Consider the following 16039-nt stretch of genomic DNA (forward strand, 5'->3'; position numbering starts at 1 on the left):
TTGTCCCTTCTTGAATGAAATAAACACAAATAATAGTGTGAGAATGTTGAACATCTGATTACAAAACCATGGATGTTAATGTGCCGCTCTTACAGCCTCCATACTATTTTGGGACCTCGCTTCAAGGATTTGCTCCAATGCTCTGAGCAGGTAAATAAAAAAAAAAGGAGTATTTATTTACGGACCCGTGCATGTTGGAACATGTTGGATAAGGGAAAGGACATTCACCACATTGTTGCAGCAAACATTATATGTTGTATCTGTTAGATTTCCTTTCAAAAACAGCTCCAGAACAAAAGTATACAAAAGTGTAAAAGGCAGTCCTTGGGCCATTTTTTGTTGTTGTTATTAATACATGCATTAAATTGTCTGAAATCACAGTTTGGTTGATCATTATTCACAAATATCCAGCTGCAAGCTGAGCAAAGAGAATTCAGAACCACAGTCAGCGACACATAGGCTCACTGCATTGAGCACATGTGACCACTAGAGGATGGTACAGCTTTGTGTGAGTGGACGTTCCAGTCTGAAACCTCAAACTGCAGCATATCACATTGCTCCAAAACATATTCTATATATAACTATATGTGAGAAGAATTCAATATTTTTTTTTTTGTTTGTAAAAACAAAACAGGTCTTCATCTGTGGAGTTTCAATCTTTCTCTAAATTATAGTAGACAGACTTTAAAATCTTTGGTCTGGCTAATACAATTATTGTAATATAATCAACTGATTTGTGACATAATTTCAAGTTACAAAGACTATTATTTAATGAAAACAACAAAAACAAAAAAACAGAATTCATGAAGCACCAATAATCGAAAGTTCGCACTGTGGGAAACAAATATACAACTTTGTCACCACGAGACATGCAAATAACAAAGAAATCAAAGAAAGAAATGAACAAAAAGAAGTTGAGGTAAATTCTGTAATTGTTTTAAGAAAATCTTTATTTGGCTGTTGCATGTTAACTTTGGTGCACAGTGATAAAAAGTCACATGACTACAGTATCTATTATCCATTCAGGTCATCTGATGGCTGATCTGAGTGCAGCACCATGTGCATTAAACAGCGGTGGTCACACCGGTTCAGCAGAGGAAGACACGGGATATGATCCACAGTTGAACTTTACATGATATAGAATTATGATCAGAAATAAATTGCATAGATGTGATAAACAATATTCTGTCAGACATCAGGATAAGTTAAAGTCATTAATAAAAAAAAAATATCCTTCAGTTTGCAAAACTCTCTTAGCACAATGTCAACCTACTGTATGAGTGATATTCACCACTTCTACCATTAAGGCCACTTTACATTGCATTTTTAAATTGTATCATTGGGACATTATAAATGTGTAACCAGATATGTTGAGCTGTATTTATATGAACAAATAATTTACATTTAATCAGCAGTTGTAACCATTTCAATGGCTTTTATCATTGGTTAGTACATTGTTCAAAACTAGATTTTCTTCCAATAATGTCTCATTTTAAGTGCCACTATTTCATTTTAAGTGAGCTTTTATTGTGTTCAGATCTTAGTGATTTTTTTTTTTTTAAATCATCTGTGTATAAAATTACTCTAAATTCACTCTATGCAACACTTATTTTGAAGAATAAAACCCTTGTAGAAATGACGTGATTAGTGTGTTTTGGCTTCAGAGTGGAGCTGAAGAACAGTTTAAGTAGGAGCTCAGCTCAACTGTGTTCTTAGCTCTGCTGTCAACAACTTGGTTGCTAACACTTTGGTGGAAACATTTTAATATTTCCTTCCTCCCATGACGAGAGTCTCTGTAGAACAATAAAGTCTTGACGTTGCATGTCCCTGGACACACATCCAGCTAATGTACTCTTATGCACATGCACATCTTCAGTTTGTGGCAGTGAAAGTGGAGAAGACCATGTGGTTTCAAGACAGGATTATTGAATGAGGTAGTGAATGCATTCAATATGTTTGTTATTCATTGAGTGTAAAAACAGGAATATTTTGGTTAGAAAACATTAAATATAAAGAAAACCATGTTTGTTCACAGTAAATCTCTACAGGGTAGAGCTGTAATTTGATTGAACATGCTCTGAAAAAAAAAGAAAAACAAACGTTTTCTGTCATCATAATCAAAATGTTACAACAACAAATGTTTCAAGGCTACTTAACCTGTGATTCGTGTTGGATAGACACAGATTATATTAGCAGCATGGTTGCACCTTGGAAATCACACACATTTGGCTAAACTTTAAAGTGATCAAGTCGTAAGAAATAAACTGAAGACACCTTGATGAGCGTGTGCAACTTTGTGGTCGCCACCAAAGTGACATCACTGTTGGCGAATCAACGGGAAGCCCTCAGTTTTTGGCCGTTACATGACGAGAGCTCATGTAACCGATAAGCAAAAGGGGGGGGCTGTTACTTGGAAGCGGCCTGCTCCTCCATGCCGGCCTGAGTCATGAGCTCAGACACGTTCTTCTCAAGGTCATCGATGCGGGTTCCCATCTCATCGAGTGTGGAAGTGAAGGAAAAACCTGACAGGAACTGTTCAACCACACAATACAATTTACACATCATTTTAACAGAAGCACAAGGTGCAAATCATAAAATGAATCATGGTGTTATTAATAACAACTGCACTCTTTCTGATTAAGTCAAAACTAAATTTCATTGCATTTGACGAATGTAAAGCTAACATACAATAACAAAATATACAGAATGAAGTTTCCCTGAAATTCATATGAACTAGGTTGAGATTTTGTGATGTATTTGATAGTCAACTCCTGTTAAACTAAGTTTTAACGTCCCCCAGTAGCCATGCATGTTATTTTTATTTTGCTCTCAGGTGTGTTTTAGCCAAAGCTAATGAATGAAGGCTGATATACATGAGGACGTTTTTAAATAGAGAGCATTTTGAATTGTCATTTATTGAAGATGTTTTTAATAATTATAGAATTTTAAGGTAGTTTAAAATTCTCATTCTGTAACGTAGGCGACTATGACACCCCCACCCCCTGCGGACTCCTCAGTGAAACGAATCAATCATCCTCATGTTTTATTAACGAGCACCAGCTAGTGAGCTTTGCAGTGCAGTGCAGATCAGATTATGTGTTGAACCCCCATGATATGAAACATTACATCTCCTCTTTTATCTAATTTATCTTATTTTTCATTCACAAACCTAACTTTAAAATAATGAGGCAATCATTCATTTAAAAAATAAAATAAAATCTAAATTGAGCAGATACCGCATCAGACATAAAACATTTACACAGACAATAAAATATTAATCATAATAATTATTTGAGCAGATTATATCATAAAAAAACATACAGCATACATGAAACAAAGTAAAGTGTTCTTTAAGTTATAGGGTAAGACCATTTAAATAAATATGAAGAGCTCTTTGACATAAGGGCTGCTGGGGGACTATCAAATACATCACAAAATATCAACCTAGTTCATATGAATTTCAGGGAAACTTCATTCTGTATATTGTTATTGTATTTAAGATTTACATTCGTCAAATGCAATGAAATTATATTTGGATATCATTCATTTTAAAGACTTTATATATAGTTTTATTATAGCACATGAAGCTGGGTGGGATATTTAGAAAATGATATATTAGTTCTGATTTAACTAAAAGAAATAGCGCCCCCATCGGTGGTTAGTGTTAAGTGAAGTTAACAAAGTGTTAATAGGAACCATTCAAAAAAAAAAAAAAAAAAGAAAAAGGATATGTTTGGTCTCCAGCTGCTCCGACATTGTCTGAAACCTTCCCTGGACTCCCTGCATCGTTTTCTCCATCTAAAGGGGAAGAGAATGTAAACAGAAAACAGCTGAGAAAGAATGAATGTAAACAGAAAACAGCTGAGAAAGAATGAATGTAAACAGAAAACAGCTGAGAAAGAATGAATGTAAACAGAAAACAGCTGAGAAACTTACCACCGCTGTCATGTCTGTGTTTGACATGGTTTCTCTACCAGAACTCTTATCTTTCGATGGATTCTCAATCTCGGCCATAATGTTGTTCATCTCCTTAAACTGGGGTTGTGAAAATGATTGTAAAGAAAACACACACTCATCAGTTTGTCCTCAGAAACGAGAGCAGTGACTCCCATAACTTTGTGTTCTTCATTTCAAAATAAAGGTCAATTGAGGAAAACAGCCACATGAGAGTTAATAAAGACATAGTAGATATAACATTATGAAAATGCATAAGAGTGTTCAATGCTGAAGTAATAAAGAGTTGTGCCTCCCATCAAAAAATCCATATATATACAGTACCAGTCAAAAGTTTGGACACACCTTCTCCTTCAATGGTTTTTCATTATTTCTTTATTTTTGTTTCTACATTGTAGATTAATATTGAAGACATCCAAACTATGAAGGAACACATATGGAATTATGTGGTAAACAAACAAATGCTCAACAAACCAGAATATGTTTTATATTTTACATTCTTCAAAGTAGTTGAATGAGAAGGTGTGTCCAAACTTTTGACTGGTACTGTACATCTATATATAATACATGGATTGTCAGACAAGGATCAGATGAGTTGTATGTCGTTGTATATTTATTTTCTACAGTAAATATGTATTGTCTAAGGCTTCAAAACAGAAAGACAAAAGTCATTACCAAGCTTACAACTTAGAAGTATGTCATACTGTGACAAATTCCAAAGGAAAATGGGATCTCGATCTATAAAAATCAAATTTTGGTGTAAAGATTTCACATTTCAGTCTGAATCTGTGGTTGGTTACTTTATTACTGGGGTACATTTTGGGTGACATTGTGAATTTGATCTTATTTTATGGCTGGGAAACTTGTCTACAATCCAAACTTGTGAAGTAACCTTCAACAAGACATGGCAGTGATTATATTAAATAGTTTGGGCATGTTTGATCCCCCTCGAGGGACAAACACTTTTATTGTGACGGTACATTTACTTCACTTCCGATCCCATGCTTACTTAGTGTGACCAGCTTGACTTTGGCATCTGTAATGGTATGTGTGCATTGGTGCATGTGGGCAGGGCGTTTTCATTAACTCTTTGTAGACTCATCCTGTCAAGCAGGTCCCTGTGTGTTTGATGTACAGTAGGAACTATTCCCTCTCCACTCACTGAGCTTTGGTTTTTATATAAGAGATAATCCTGGATATGAGTGACACATGCAGGGTGAGACTGTCTGCTGTTACATAACTTTCATTAAATGTTAATAAATCTGCATAATCTGGATTTTGTGTAAGTGACAGTCCCTCCTGCTGAATATGTTAAATTAAAATAGTGTGACTGGTGTGGTGCGCACAGCAATACGTCAACTAAAATTAAACAGGTTACATTTCGTAGTAATTTGTTTCTGCACTATACTTTTGCTCTGGTTTATGCTTTAAGATGCTTGTTTAAGAAAGGAGATGCACTTATGACTTCTGGTGACTAGTAGTTCTCTTGAATACCTATGTTGAATACAAGTCGCTTTGGATAAAAGCGTCTGCTAAATGACTGTAATGTAATGTAATGTAATGTAATATTTAAGAAGATGCGGCTCTACCGACAGGGCAAAACACAGGCAGAGTGAGATTATCCACTCTCCTTTAGTTCCCAAATGGATGTTTCTCCTCAATACAATATTTATTTCCTGCAGCAGGGCCGGTTTTACTCAATTTGGGGGCTGGAAAAACACAGCTATGCAAAGGGGCGCACCAAGGATTTTGGGCCCCATGAAAAGATATCACATTGGGCCCCAATGTAACCGCATCATCAGAACCCATATTGTACTCTTTTGTAGTCCAACACTTATAGTATGATATTTACTGACAGTGAGCTATGAAAATGTGTGAAACACTGTGCAGAGACGCAACATTCTGCACACAGTTAAATTCATAGGCTCTCTGAATGCTTTTACTTTTTGCCAGATGTAAGACAAGAAAAATAAACGGTTAGTATTAATTGTACATTGTAAATAAAGTATTATATTATTGATGATATAGGTTAATACATTTCTATTTAATAAATTAGTGTTGCCTTTAGCTAAGGGGATTTCTGGCAGATGCAAACTTCTCCCATGTCTGCTCAAAATCTTTAACCATTTTAGCATAAACACATTTTGGTATGATATTAATCTTAATACTGACATTCAGGCGGCTCAGAGGGATTTTTTTTTTCTTTCCAAACATCATATTCATAAATATAAATGAATAAAAACAAAACCACCCTTAATTCATTTTAAAATAAATTATAATTAGTACATACTAGTGTGACTGCATGCTATTCAAAAGCAACTTAAACTAATTTCCTTTTTAAATATTTCCTCCCCTATTCTGTTTATTAATTTGTTAATTTAAGGATTAAAAAAAAAAGAAACAGATGTGAAACAATGAGAGCATCAAACCACTGAGCTGTTTATGAGAGACTAAAATGTATTTATTTTGAAATATACAATAAGGGAGCAATCAGTCTATTGGTTAGTTGCTGTGTTGTGGTGGATGTTGCTGCAATAAATGCCACTTTTACAATAAGACATCAATTTAAGTCTTGAATTATTATGCATGCATCAAACCACTGAGCTGTTTATAAGAGACTAAAATGTATTTATTTTGAAATATACAATATATAATACTGACATTCTGACATTCTTTTTTTCTTTCCAAACATCATATTCATAAACATAAATGAATAAAAACAAAACCACCCTTAATTCATTTTAAAATAAATTAGTATTAGTACATACTAGTGTGACTTCATGCTATTCAAAAGCAACTTAAACTAATTTCCTTTTTAAATATTTAAATATATATATTTTTAATTTTGATAATTAATTTGTTAATTTAAGGATAAAAAAAAACAAAAAACAGATGTGAAACAATGAGAGCAACAATGTTTCAAATCTATTCATGAAAAAAAGACAACATCCCTTTACTTGTTGGCTATTGGTCAACTGTAAATTCGCCTTTTGAGTAAGGGGCGATCTGATTGGACGCTTAAAGCAAACTGATCTCTCATTGGCTGAGGACCACGTGGTCTCTTAAAACTGCAAAATCAAAGCTGAACGCATGCTTGGATTCACAACACAAGGACACTTTTGCTTTCAGTATGTCCACGACTGATTTGTCCCGCACGCTGGCCCTGCTCAGGTCTCTGTATGTGCACACACAGACTCTGGAGGAGTTTGCAGACAGCATCGTGTTCAGAGAAGGACAGAGAGCGGTGCTCACTGAGCAGACAGACACGCACCGCTTCAGGTGCTTCATCAGCAGTGTGCTTGTGTGCTTTGACAAGGAGCTGCAACAAGTGCCAAGCTGCAACCAGGTATCAGTCCCCTGCTTCTGCAGTGATCTACAAAGAAAATGCATTTTATTTTGAAATGCACAATCAGGGAGCAATCAGTATATGGGTTAGTTGCTGTGTTGTGGTGGATGTTGCTGCAATAAATGCCACTTTTACAATAAGACATTAATTTAAGTCTTGAATTATTATGCATGCATCAAACCACTGAGCTGTTTATAAGAGACTAAAATGTATTTTATTTTGAAATATACAATAAGGGAGCAATCATAAGGGAGCAATCAGTATATGGGTTATATTGCTGTGTTGTGGTGGATGTTGCTGCAATAAATGCCAAATTTACAATAAGATTAAAGTCTTGAATTATTATGCATGCATCAAACCACTGAGCTGTCAGGTTTATAAGAGACTAAAATGTATTTATTTTGAAATATACAATAAGGGAGCAATCAGTCTATTGGTTAGTTGCTGTGTTGTGGTGGATGCTCATGTGGTCTGCTCCCAGCAGTGCAATAATAGTTAAAAAAGTTAAAAATAGTTGAAATAGTTGTTGTTTTTTTTCTCTGTCTGTAAATATAACATTTCAGTTATTGTTGTTTTTTCTACTGTTTTTTTATTTTATTGCTTATTTATAATACTTGTTTTATTTTATTTTTATTTTTCATTTTTTATTTTTTAGCTTGTCTTCTTCTACTATGTCTCTTGTGTGCACTTTACTCTACGCTGTTGTAAGCCTGCAAATTTCCCCGCTGCGGGACTAATAAAGGATTATCTTATCTTATCTTATCTTATCTTATTTTATGTTGCTGCAATAAATGCCACTTTTACAATAAGACATCAATTTAAGTCTTGAATTATTATGCATGCATCAAACCACTGAGCTGTTTATAAGAGACTAAAATGTATTTATTTTAATGTAAAAAAAGAACACTTCTTAAGATCCTTTATTAGTCTTGCAGCGGGGAAATTTACAGGATTACAGCAGCATATAGGATAGTGCAAACAAGAGACATAGTAAAAATAAAAATAAAAAAAACAAGATCAAAATAAGTATTATAAATGAGCAATAAAAGAACAGTAAAGAATCCACAGTAACTGAAATATTATATATACAGACAGAAACTATTATAACTATTGTATTGCACAGTGTATTAGTGTCATAAGTGTCACTTATGTTTTGATTCTGATTTTATGTATTTTATTCTCTCCACAGATCTGCACTCTACCCGAGCTGCTGGCCTTTGTTCTTAACAGTCTGAAAAGGAAAAGAAAAAAAAACATCTTGGCACACGGCTACAATTTCCTGTACGTGGATCAGGAGGAGCGGGATGCAGACCACTTCAAATTCCAGGGAGATATAACTCAAAGTGCTGCCTACATCCATGGCAGCGACCTGTGGAAGAAAGTCACGATACGCCTCGGCACGGACCTCACACGGTACCTGCTGGAGAGCTGCTCCGTGTTCGTGGCAGTTCCTCCTTCGTGTGTTTTCCAGGTGTGCGGCGCTCCTGTTTATGACAGGGTGTCCATGACTACTGCCTCCACTGGGTTTTACCTGCAGCCTCGGTCCAGGAAAAATAAAGGTGCTCAGGTCGGAAGGAACCGAGGTGCAGTAACCTTGAAAAGGAGACAGGAAGCTGGAAATCCTGCTATCAGCAAGACGAGGAAGAGAAGGGATGTAAGAGTGAAGAAGGGGAAGAGAAAGAGAGGAACTGATCAGAAGGATGAGGAGGAGATTTTGAATTGTTCAGGAAAGAGGAGACGGGTAGGACAGCAGGAGCCCACACAGGAAATGCAACAGGTTTGCAATGAAACAGCGGAGGAAGGACAGCCCATGTCTGTGGAACCAACACTATCGATGAAGCCTTTGGAAAATGGCACCACTGGTTCCAAACAGCCTGTTGAAATGCAAACAACTGTAATTCCCCTGGAGGGAGGACCCAGTTGGAGATCGGGGATTTTCCCTCCTTTGCCTCCCTCGCAGTGTTTTATCCGCACACTGGGCTTCCTGTATGGAGGAAGGGGGATGCGTGGCTTCCTTCTGAACAGGAAGAAGAAGAGCGCTGCAGGATGCAGGAGGCTACAAGGACAGGATTTGGTACGAACTGTCTTCTTTGAGGGGTCGGCGTATCTAAACGGGCTGGAGAGGAAGCCAAAGAAACTCCCTCGCCGCTTTTTCAACATGGTCCCCTTGTTCAGTCAGCTGCTGCGTCAACACAGGAGATGTCCCTACAGCAGGATACTGCAGAGGATGTGCCCTGTGGTGGAGGAGAGTGATGCACAACAAGGGGAACTAAGCTCCCTCTTGCCTCAACACTGTGCACCTCACCGGGTCTACCTGTTCGTCAGGGAGTGCCTCTCCGCTGTGATCCCTCCGGAGCTGTGGGGCTCCGATCACAACAGACTTCAGTTCTTTTTCAGGGTCAGGAGCTTCCTGTCCAGTGGCAAGTTTGAGCGGCTCTCACTGATGGAACTGATGTGGAAGATGAAGGTGAACGACTGTGATTGGCTGAAGATCAGTAAAAATGGTAAGATTGTACTAGCACGTGAACTTATTTCTTCTGCTACATGTATTCTGACTGACTTAACTAAACATCTCTCATTTGTAGGCAGAGTCCCGCCTAGTGAGCTCTCATACAGGACACAGATCCTGGGTCAGCTTCTGGCTTGGCTTCTGGACGGCTACGTCGTAGGCCTGGTCCGAGCCTGCTTCTATGTCACTGAGAGCATGGGTCAGAAGAACGCCCTCAGGTTCTACAGACAGGAAGTCTGGGCAAAACTGCAGGACTTAGCCTTCAGGTACACACACACACACACACACACACACACACACACACACACACACACACACACACACACACACACACACACACACACACACACACACACACACATCATCTACTCGTGATGGGCCACGCAAGCTCACAAAGCCATTTTTTGTGATTCAGAGGTCACCTCTCCAAGGGTCAGATGGAGGAGTTGACTCCGGCTGAGGTGGCAGCCCTCCCCAAAGCCACGGTCATCTCCCGCCTTCGCTTCATCCCCAAGACCGATAGCATGAGGCCCATAACACGAGTCGTAGGAGCAGATGCCAAAACGAGGGTACGTCTTGATCATTTTTCTTATAAAAATCCATAAGTTGCATGTGCGTGAGTCGGGATGCACTGATACCGATATTGGACTGACGATGACCAAAATAGCTGCATCTGGTGTCTGTGACAATGTGGCCGATCTATTCAATTCAATTCTATGTTTATATAATATTATAAACTGGAAATTGGATTTCTATTATAAGCTGTAAACAATTTGCAATAAAAAAAATTGTAATTCCTGTTCATTTTGAAAACTTTTTACCAAGTTGCTGGTGCCTAATTTATTATTTTATTATAAGTAACAATCCAGTAAAAAAAAAACAAGCTCATTATCAGGTATCGCTATCCGGAGTGAAAAAGTCACATCAGTTCATCCCTATGCATGTTGGACATTTCTCTTTCCCTGCAGCTCTACCGAGGCCGGCTCCGGGACTTGCTGGACATGCTGCAGGCCTGTGTGCGCTCCACTCCATCCCTCCTGGGCTCCACGGTGTGGGGGATGACGGATATCCACAAGGTGTTGCGCTCTCTAGCTCCGGCCCAGAAGGACCAACCACAACCGCTCTACTTTGTTAAGGTCGGTTATTGTCTGATAGTTTGTTAATTGTACTGGCAGAGACTGACTTTATGTTTGTGAAGCCTTTTATGCAGTCGTTATCATACATGTCTGTGATGATTTGGCTACAAAAAGCATTATATTGTATTTTTAGCAGAGTTAAAACTGTTCTGTGTTTTCTGTTCATTTTAGGTGGATGTGAGTGGAGCCTATGAGAGTCTGCCTCATGACAAACTCATTGAAGTGATTGACCAGGCTCTTTCACCTGTCCAGGATGAACTCTTCACCATCCGTCGCTATGCCAAGATCTGGACTGATTCCCACGAGGGCCTGAAAAAGTCCTTTGTTAGACAGGTACTGTCTCACACACACACACACACACACACACACACACTCTCTGCACACAGGTTGAAACATCCGGATCTTAAGCGTGAAGCTAATACTGAAGTGTCTTAAACCTGCATTCTTTATAATGGCTTATTCAGTGTTAAGTCGTACCTAGCTCCGCCCTCTCGTGTCACTACTGGTTGCAAAATGCTGAACTCGAAGCTTCAAGGCCAAATCTTCAAACCAATTGGTGGCTTCATTTTTCCATCTACTTCTTATATACAGTCTATGTGTATACTGTATGCTCGAGAGTGTGAATATACACACGCACACACACAATATCTGATTGGATTGAAATGTTTCTCATGTTTGTGAATACAGGCAGATCTCCTGGAGGGTAACATGGGATCAACCAACATGAAAGGGTTTGTGACGTCACTGCAGAAAAGAGGAAAAGTTCATCACGCCATTCTGGTCGAGCAGGTGAGAGTGACATCCTCAGATGTTTCTTTGGATAAGGACGTTTGTATACTTCTTTTTAACCTGAGCATTTCATTTCTTTCTCTCAGCATTTCTGCTCAGATCTTCATGGCAGAGAGGCGTTGCAGTTCTTCACCCAAATGCTAACTGGCAGTGTTGTTCAGTTTGGCAAGAAGTAAGGAAAGCCCACATTAAACAGACCAATATGTGAGCAGCAAGTCTTTGCTCATGTGTTAATGTGATCACATGGAAAGAACATGTTACATTTAATGAGTTCATACAACATCACGCACATTCTCACTTATTTTGCCCCGTTTTATTTACAGCCTGATTTTGTATCTCTGTGTTTCAGAACATACCGTCAGTGCCGAGGGATTCCTCAGGGATCGGTTGTGTCCAGTCTGCTCTGCTGTCTCTGCTACGGTCACATGGAGAATGTCCTGTTCAAAGACATTACTGCAAAGAAAGGGTACAGCAGACTGCTATGTGTTTCAGACATCAACCACTTCTACAGATGTAGTGACACATCTGCAGCAGCAGAGGGCATTCTTTTCTGTATTGTAGCTCCTTTCTATTCACTGTTTCTGTTATTTTCCTCTCTCTGTATCCTGTAGATGTTTGATGAGACTGGTGGATGACTTCCTTCTGATCACCCCCGACTTACATAACGCACAAAACTTTCTCAAGTATGACGCACACCAAGTTATTCACACATATTGCCGGTCACAAGGGCTCTCAGCTGACATTTATCTTTTCTCTCACCTGCAATCAGTTTCTATCCTACTCTCTGTTTTTAGACACGTGACAGACAGGCATTTACATAATAAAGTTTAAACAGCTGAAAGATTAATTTACATTTTTAACAATGGGTTTCATTCACAAACTATTATTAATAAGAAATGTATTCTTAAAACCCAGTTATGCAGGGGTTTTTTTACAAATATTTTGTGTATTTTACAGACATGTATCAATGTTTTTTGGGGAATTATTTGGGAATAATAATATAAAATATATTTATTTCAATTCTGCGGTTGTATAATATCACATTTAAATAACAATAGTATTTGTAAACATTTATAATATTTTTTATTATTTTGCTTATTTTACAAAACATATCAAATATCAAGAACTTTTCAAATCCAAGTTATGAAGAACTTCAGCAAACTAAAATCAACAAATTATAAAAATCAAGTGACATAATATTTTCTAATAAGATACATTAAACCAATTCCAGAAATACAAGATAAAAAAATGAAGACACATTTAAAGTCAAATAAAGAAACTTGGCTTATATCCTTTGGTTGTTTCAGAGCATCGGGACTATGAAGCCCCTGATCTTTCTTTATATAACAGTTCATAATGTCACTTTCACGTTGTGTGTAGGATCCTGCTGGCCGGGGTTCCACAGTACGGTCTGGTTGTCAACCCGCAGAAGGTGGTGGTGAACTTTCAGGTGACGGGAAGCGTTGGCTTGTGTCCCGGCATTCGTGTGCTGCCTCCTCACTGCCTCTTCCTCTGGTGTGGACTGCTGCTGGACACGCAGTCACTGGACGTCTACAAAGACTATTCCAGGTGAAGCATCTCGAAGGTTATACAGCAGAATTATTGCCTCAAGTGTGAACCCCCTCCCCTCTCCTGTACTCTATACCTTCTCATAAATGTTCTGCAGGACAACTCCTCGTCTTTCAAGGATGATTAATATGGAAAAATTGAAAATGAAAAATGGTTTTAATGGCATGTTTTTTACAGTTCATGTTTATGTTTTTCACAAGTTGCTTTTTCTTACTTTCCATCCCCTACAGCTATGCAGGCCTGTCTTTGCGCTACAGCCTTACTTTGGGCTTGTTCCACTCAGCTGGACAGCAGATGAGGAGGAAGCTGATGGCCATCCTCAGACTCAAGTGTCATGCGTTGTTCTTGGACCTGAAGGTCAGGAAATTAATGGTGGCTGCATTTAAGAAAAAAAAAAAACAGCCTAATTGAAGGCTAAAATAGATGTTCATCAGCTGCAAGACAAACAAACATTAGCTGTGTCTGAGTGTTGCTGCAAAGGTAGAAACCTGCACCTGCACTTCCTCTAACAAATGATGCAATGGGGAGGAATTTATCAAGATGTAGAGTCCACAATATCAAAGGTGACCAGCTTACTCTGAAACAGCAACAAAGTTGTAAATAACAGTTGTAAACTTGCCAAGTTCAACGATAACAGAGTTTGTGAAATACAGAGATGTAGCAATAGTTAAACAGATTGGGAAACAGGCATAATATATATATATATAAATAGTTCATATTGCCTTTGTTATGCATCATGTACAAATGTTAAAAACAGCTTGCTTCAAGATTACCTTTCATACACATTTCTGCATTTGAATGAAATGTAATAAATAAAGTGGAAGTACCACATACATATTCATTTCTCATTTCTGAATCTTTTTCAGACCAATTCTCTTGAGGCGGTCTACAAGAACATCTACAAGCTGGTGCTGCTTCATGCATGCAGGTAAATCAAGTGACCTCACTTTGCAATCTCCATTATGCACTGTACACTTAAATAATTTAAATGGGGCAGCTGGGCTGGTGGCTCGCAGTTAACAGTGCTAACAGCACTAACAACGGCAAAAGTGCTAACAGAGCTAATAGTGTTAACTTGAGGGGGAACCAGAGGGAGTTAGTACGTTTCTGACAATACTCCACCTAATCTTTACAAAGCAAATACTTGTTTTTTAATCTTGATGCTCTGACTATCAAATGTAACACCTTTAAGAGGGTTATCAGTCAATAACTGCTGTGAACTGATTGGATCCCCTTTTCTATCAGAATGTAAATATCTGAATGGGCAGGGCTCATCTTTGTGTTCTCTTATGTTTGATTATGTGTCTTTGTGTTTTCTAACTTTAGGTTCCATGTGTGCGCTCAGAGTTTGCCATTCGGTCAGACGGTCGCTAAGAACCCTGTCTACTTCCTGCAGATGATATTGGATATGGCCGAATACGCCAATCAGCTCATCAGGCTCAGCAACAAAGGCAACATTTCCCCTTTTATTACATCTGGAAAAACCTCTATTTAAGCAATATCAAAATTTTAAAAATCGTCATCATTTTTTTCTCCAGGACTGATTCTGGGCAGTAAGGCTCAGACTGGCGTTGTGCAGTATGAAGCAGTGGAGCTGCTCTTCTGTCTTTCCTTCTTGCTCGTGCTTTCACAACACCGTCCTCTCTACAAGGATCTGCTCCCACACCTGCACAAACGTATGTACCCTCTGGAAACAAAGACCTTCACATCAATACCACCTGTCCTATGGCACCACAAAGTGACAAGCACTACTGTCACAACATATTCTTTGAATGATGATGATGATGATAATAATAAAGTTTATAAAGCATATGTTGGCGTCCTCGCTGTTCACATTAGCCTCCATATGTGTCTCTCTCCCCAGAGCGGGACCAAAAGCGAAGCACGTTAAATGACTGCACACATGTTCATAGAACTGGAGTTACTACCAGTAACTATTTCTTCTGCCTGTTACAGACTCTTTAACCTTAGTTGCAATTTATGTTATTTTGATGCAAATACCAATCTATTGTAATATAAATTGGGCAATAAACTGAAAGCGGCAGAACTCATACATGCATTCATGCAAGGTGTTTTGTGAGTTTTGGAGACGTGTGTGTTTCTCTGCCAACTAAAGCTACCTAAAATCATTCCCTTGCTGTTGCAATGAAAGGGTCCAATCAAGTGGAAACACAAGCACAATTTCATGCCATAATGAACACCACAATCGCACTGCACCGCCTTATCATAAACTCAGACACATTAAACGTGTTTGTTTAGGGCCAGGAAAGTAGAGTCATGGGTCACATTAAGAAAAGATTCCATAAGTGAACAATATGAAAACCCAACAATTCTAGATACAACAGGATCTTTCATATACATGAAACAGTTTATTGCCGCCTTTTAATTCGATTTTAACGGTGCTGGAAATCGTTCAGGTTGCTGAATTTCACAGTTCACTATCAATAAGAGAGAGAAAAAGCATATTTCTGCTGTCATCTTCTTGACAGGGAAGCGCAGTCTAGAGCGACGTCTGGGGGATCTGAGGCTGGCCAGGGTTCGACAGGCCACTAACCCCAGGACCCCACTCGACTTCATGGCCATCCAGATGTAGACCACCAGCGAGCCCCCATTACAGCTCCTAACCCAACTATGAAACCCTCAGCAGCTCAAAGGCATAGATCAGTATTATGTCTAGCTTGGTTATCACTGTCATTGTGTTGTGAGTTTTGTCAAAATTAAGAAAGTAAAAATACT

The 16039-nt window shown here is 38.4% G+C and overlaps 2 protein-coding genes across 2 annotated transcripts; one reads left to right on the forward strand and one right to left on the reverse strand.

Moving 5' to 3' along the window:
- Window positions 1-932: 932 nt before the first annotated feature.
- Window positions 933-4080, reverse strand: LOC129097550 (heat shock factor-binding protein 1-like). The gene is made up of 3 exons (XM_054606442.1): window positions 3937-4080; window positions 3732-3798; window positions 933-2501 (listed from the first exon to the last, which is right to left on the reverse strand). The coding sequence occupies exons 1-3, from the start codon at window positions 4024-4026 to the stop codon at window positions 2407-2409; spliced, it is 252 nt and encodes an 83-aa protein (XP_054462417.1). The 5' UTR covers window positions 4027-4080; the 3' UTR covers window positions 933-2406.
- Window positions 4081-6883: 2803 nt separating this feature from the next.
- tert (telomerase reverse transcriptase) lies at window positions 6884-15912 on the forward strand. The gene is made up of 16 exons (XM_054605511.1): window positions 6884-7300; window positions 8490-9804; window positions 9886-10075; window positions 10225-10378; window positions 10778-10945; window positions 11117-11278; window positions 11633-11734; window positions 11821-11906; window positions 12084-12200; window positions 12346-12417; window positions 13115-13303; window positions 13534-13660; window positions 14170-14231; window positions 14630-14754; window positions 14842-14979; window positions 15793-15912. Exons 1-16 carry the CDS (start codon window positions 7085-7087, stop codon window positions 15894-15896), a joined length of 3327 nt encoding a protein of 1108 aa, XP_054461486.1. The 5' UTR covers window positions 6884-7084; the 3' UTR covers window positions 15897-15912.
- Window positions 15913-16039: the final 127 nt, after the last annotated feature.

Source organism: Anoplopoma fimbria, chromosome 10 (assembly GCF_027596085.1).
Source record: "Anoplopoma fimbria isolate UVic2021 breed Golden Eagle Sablefish chromosome 10, Afim_UVic_2022, whole genome shotgun sequence".
Lineage (NCBI taxonomy): Eukaryota > Metazoa > Chordata > Actinopteri > Perciformes > Anoplopomatidae > Anoplopoma > Anoplopoma fimbria.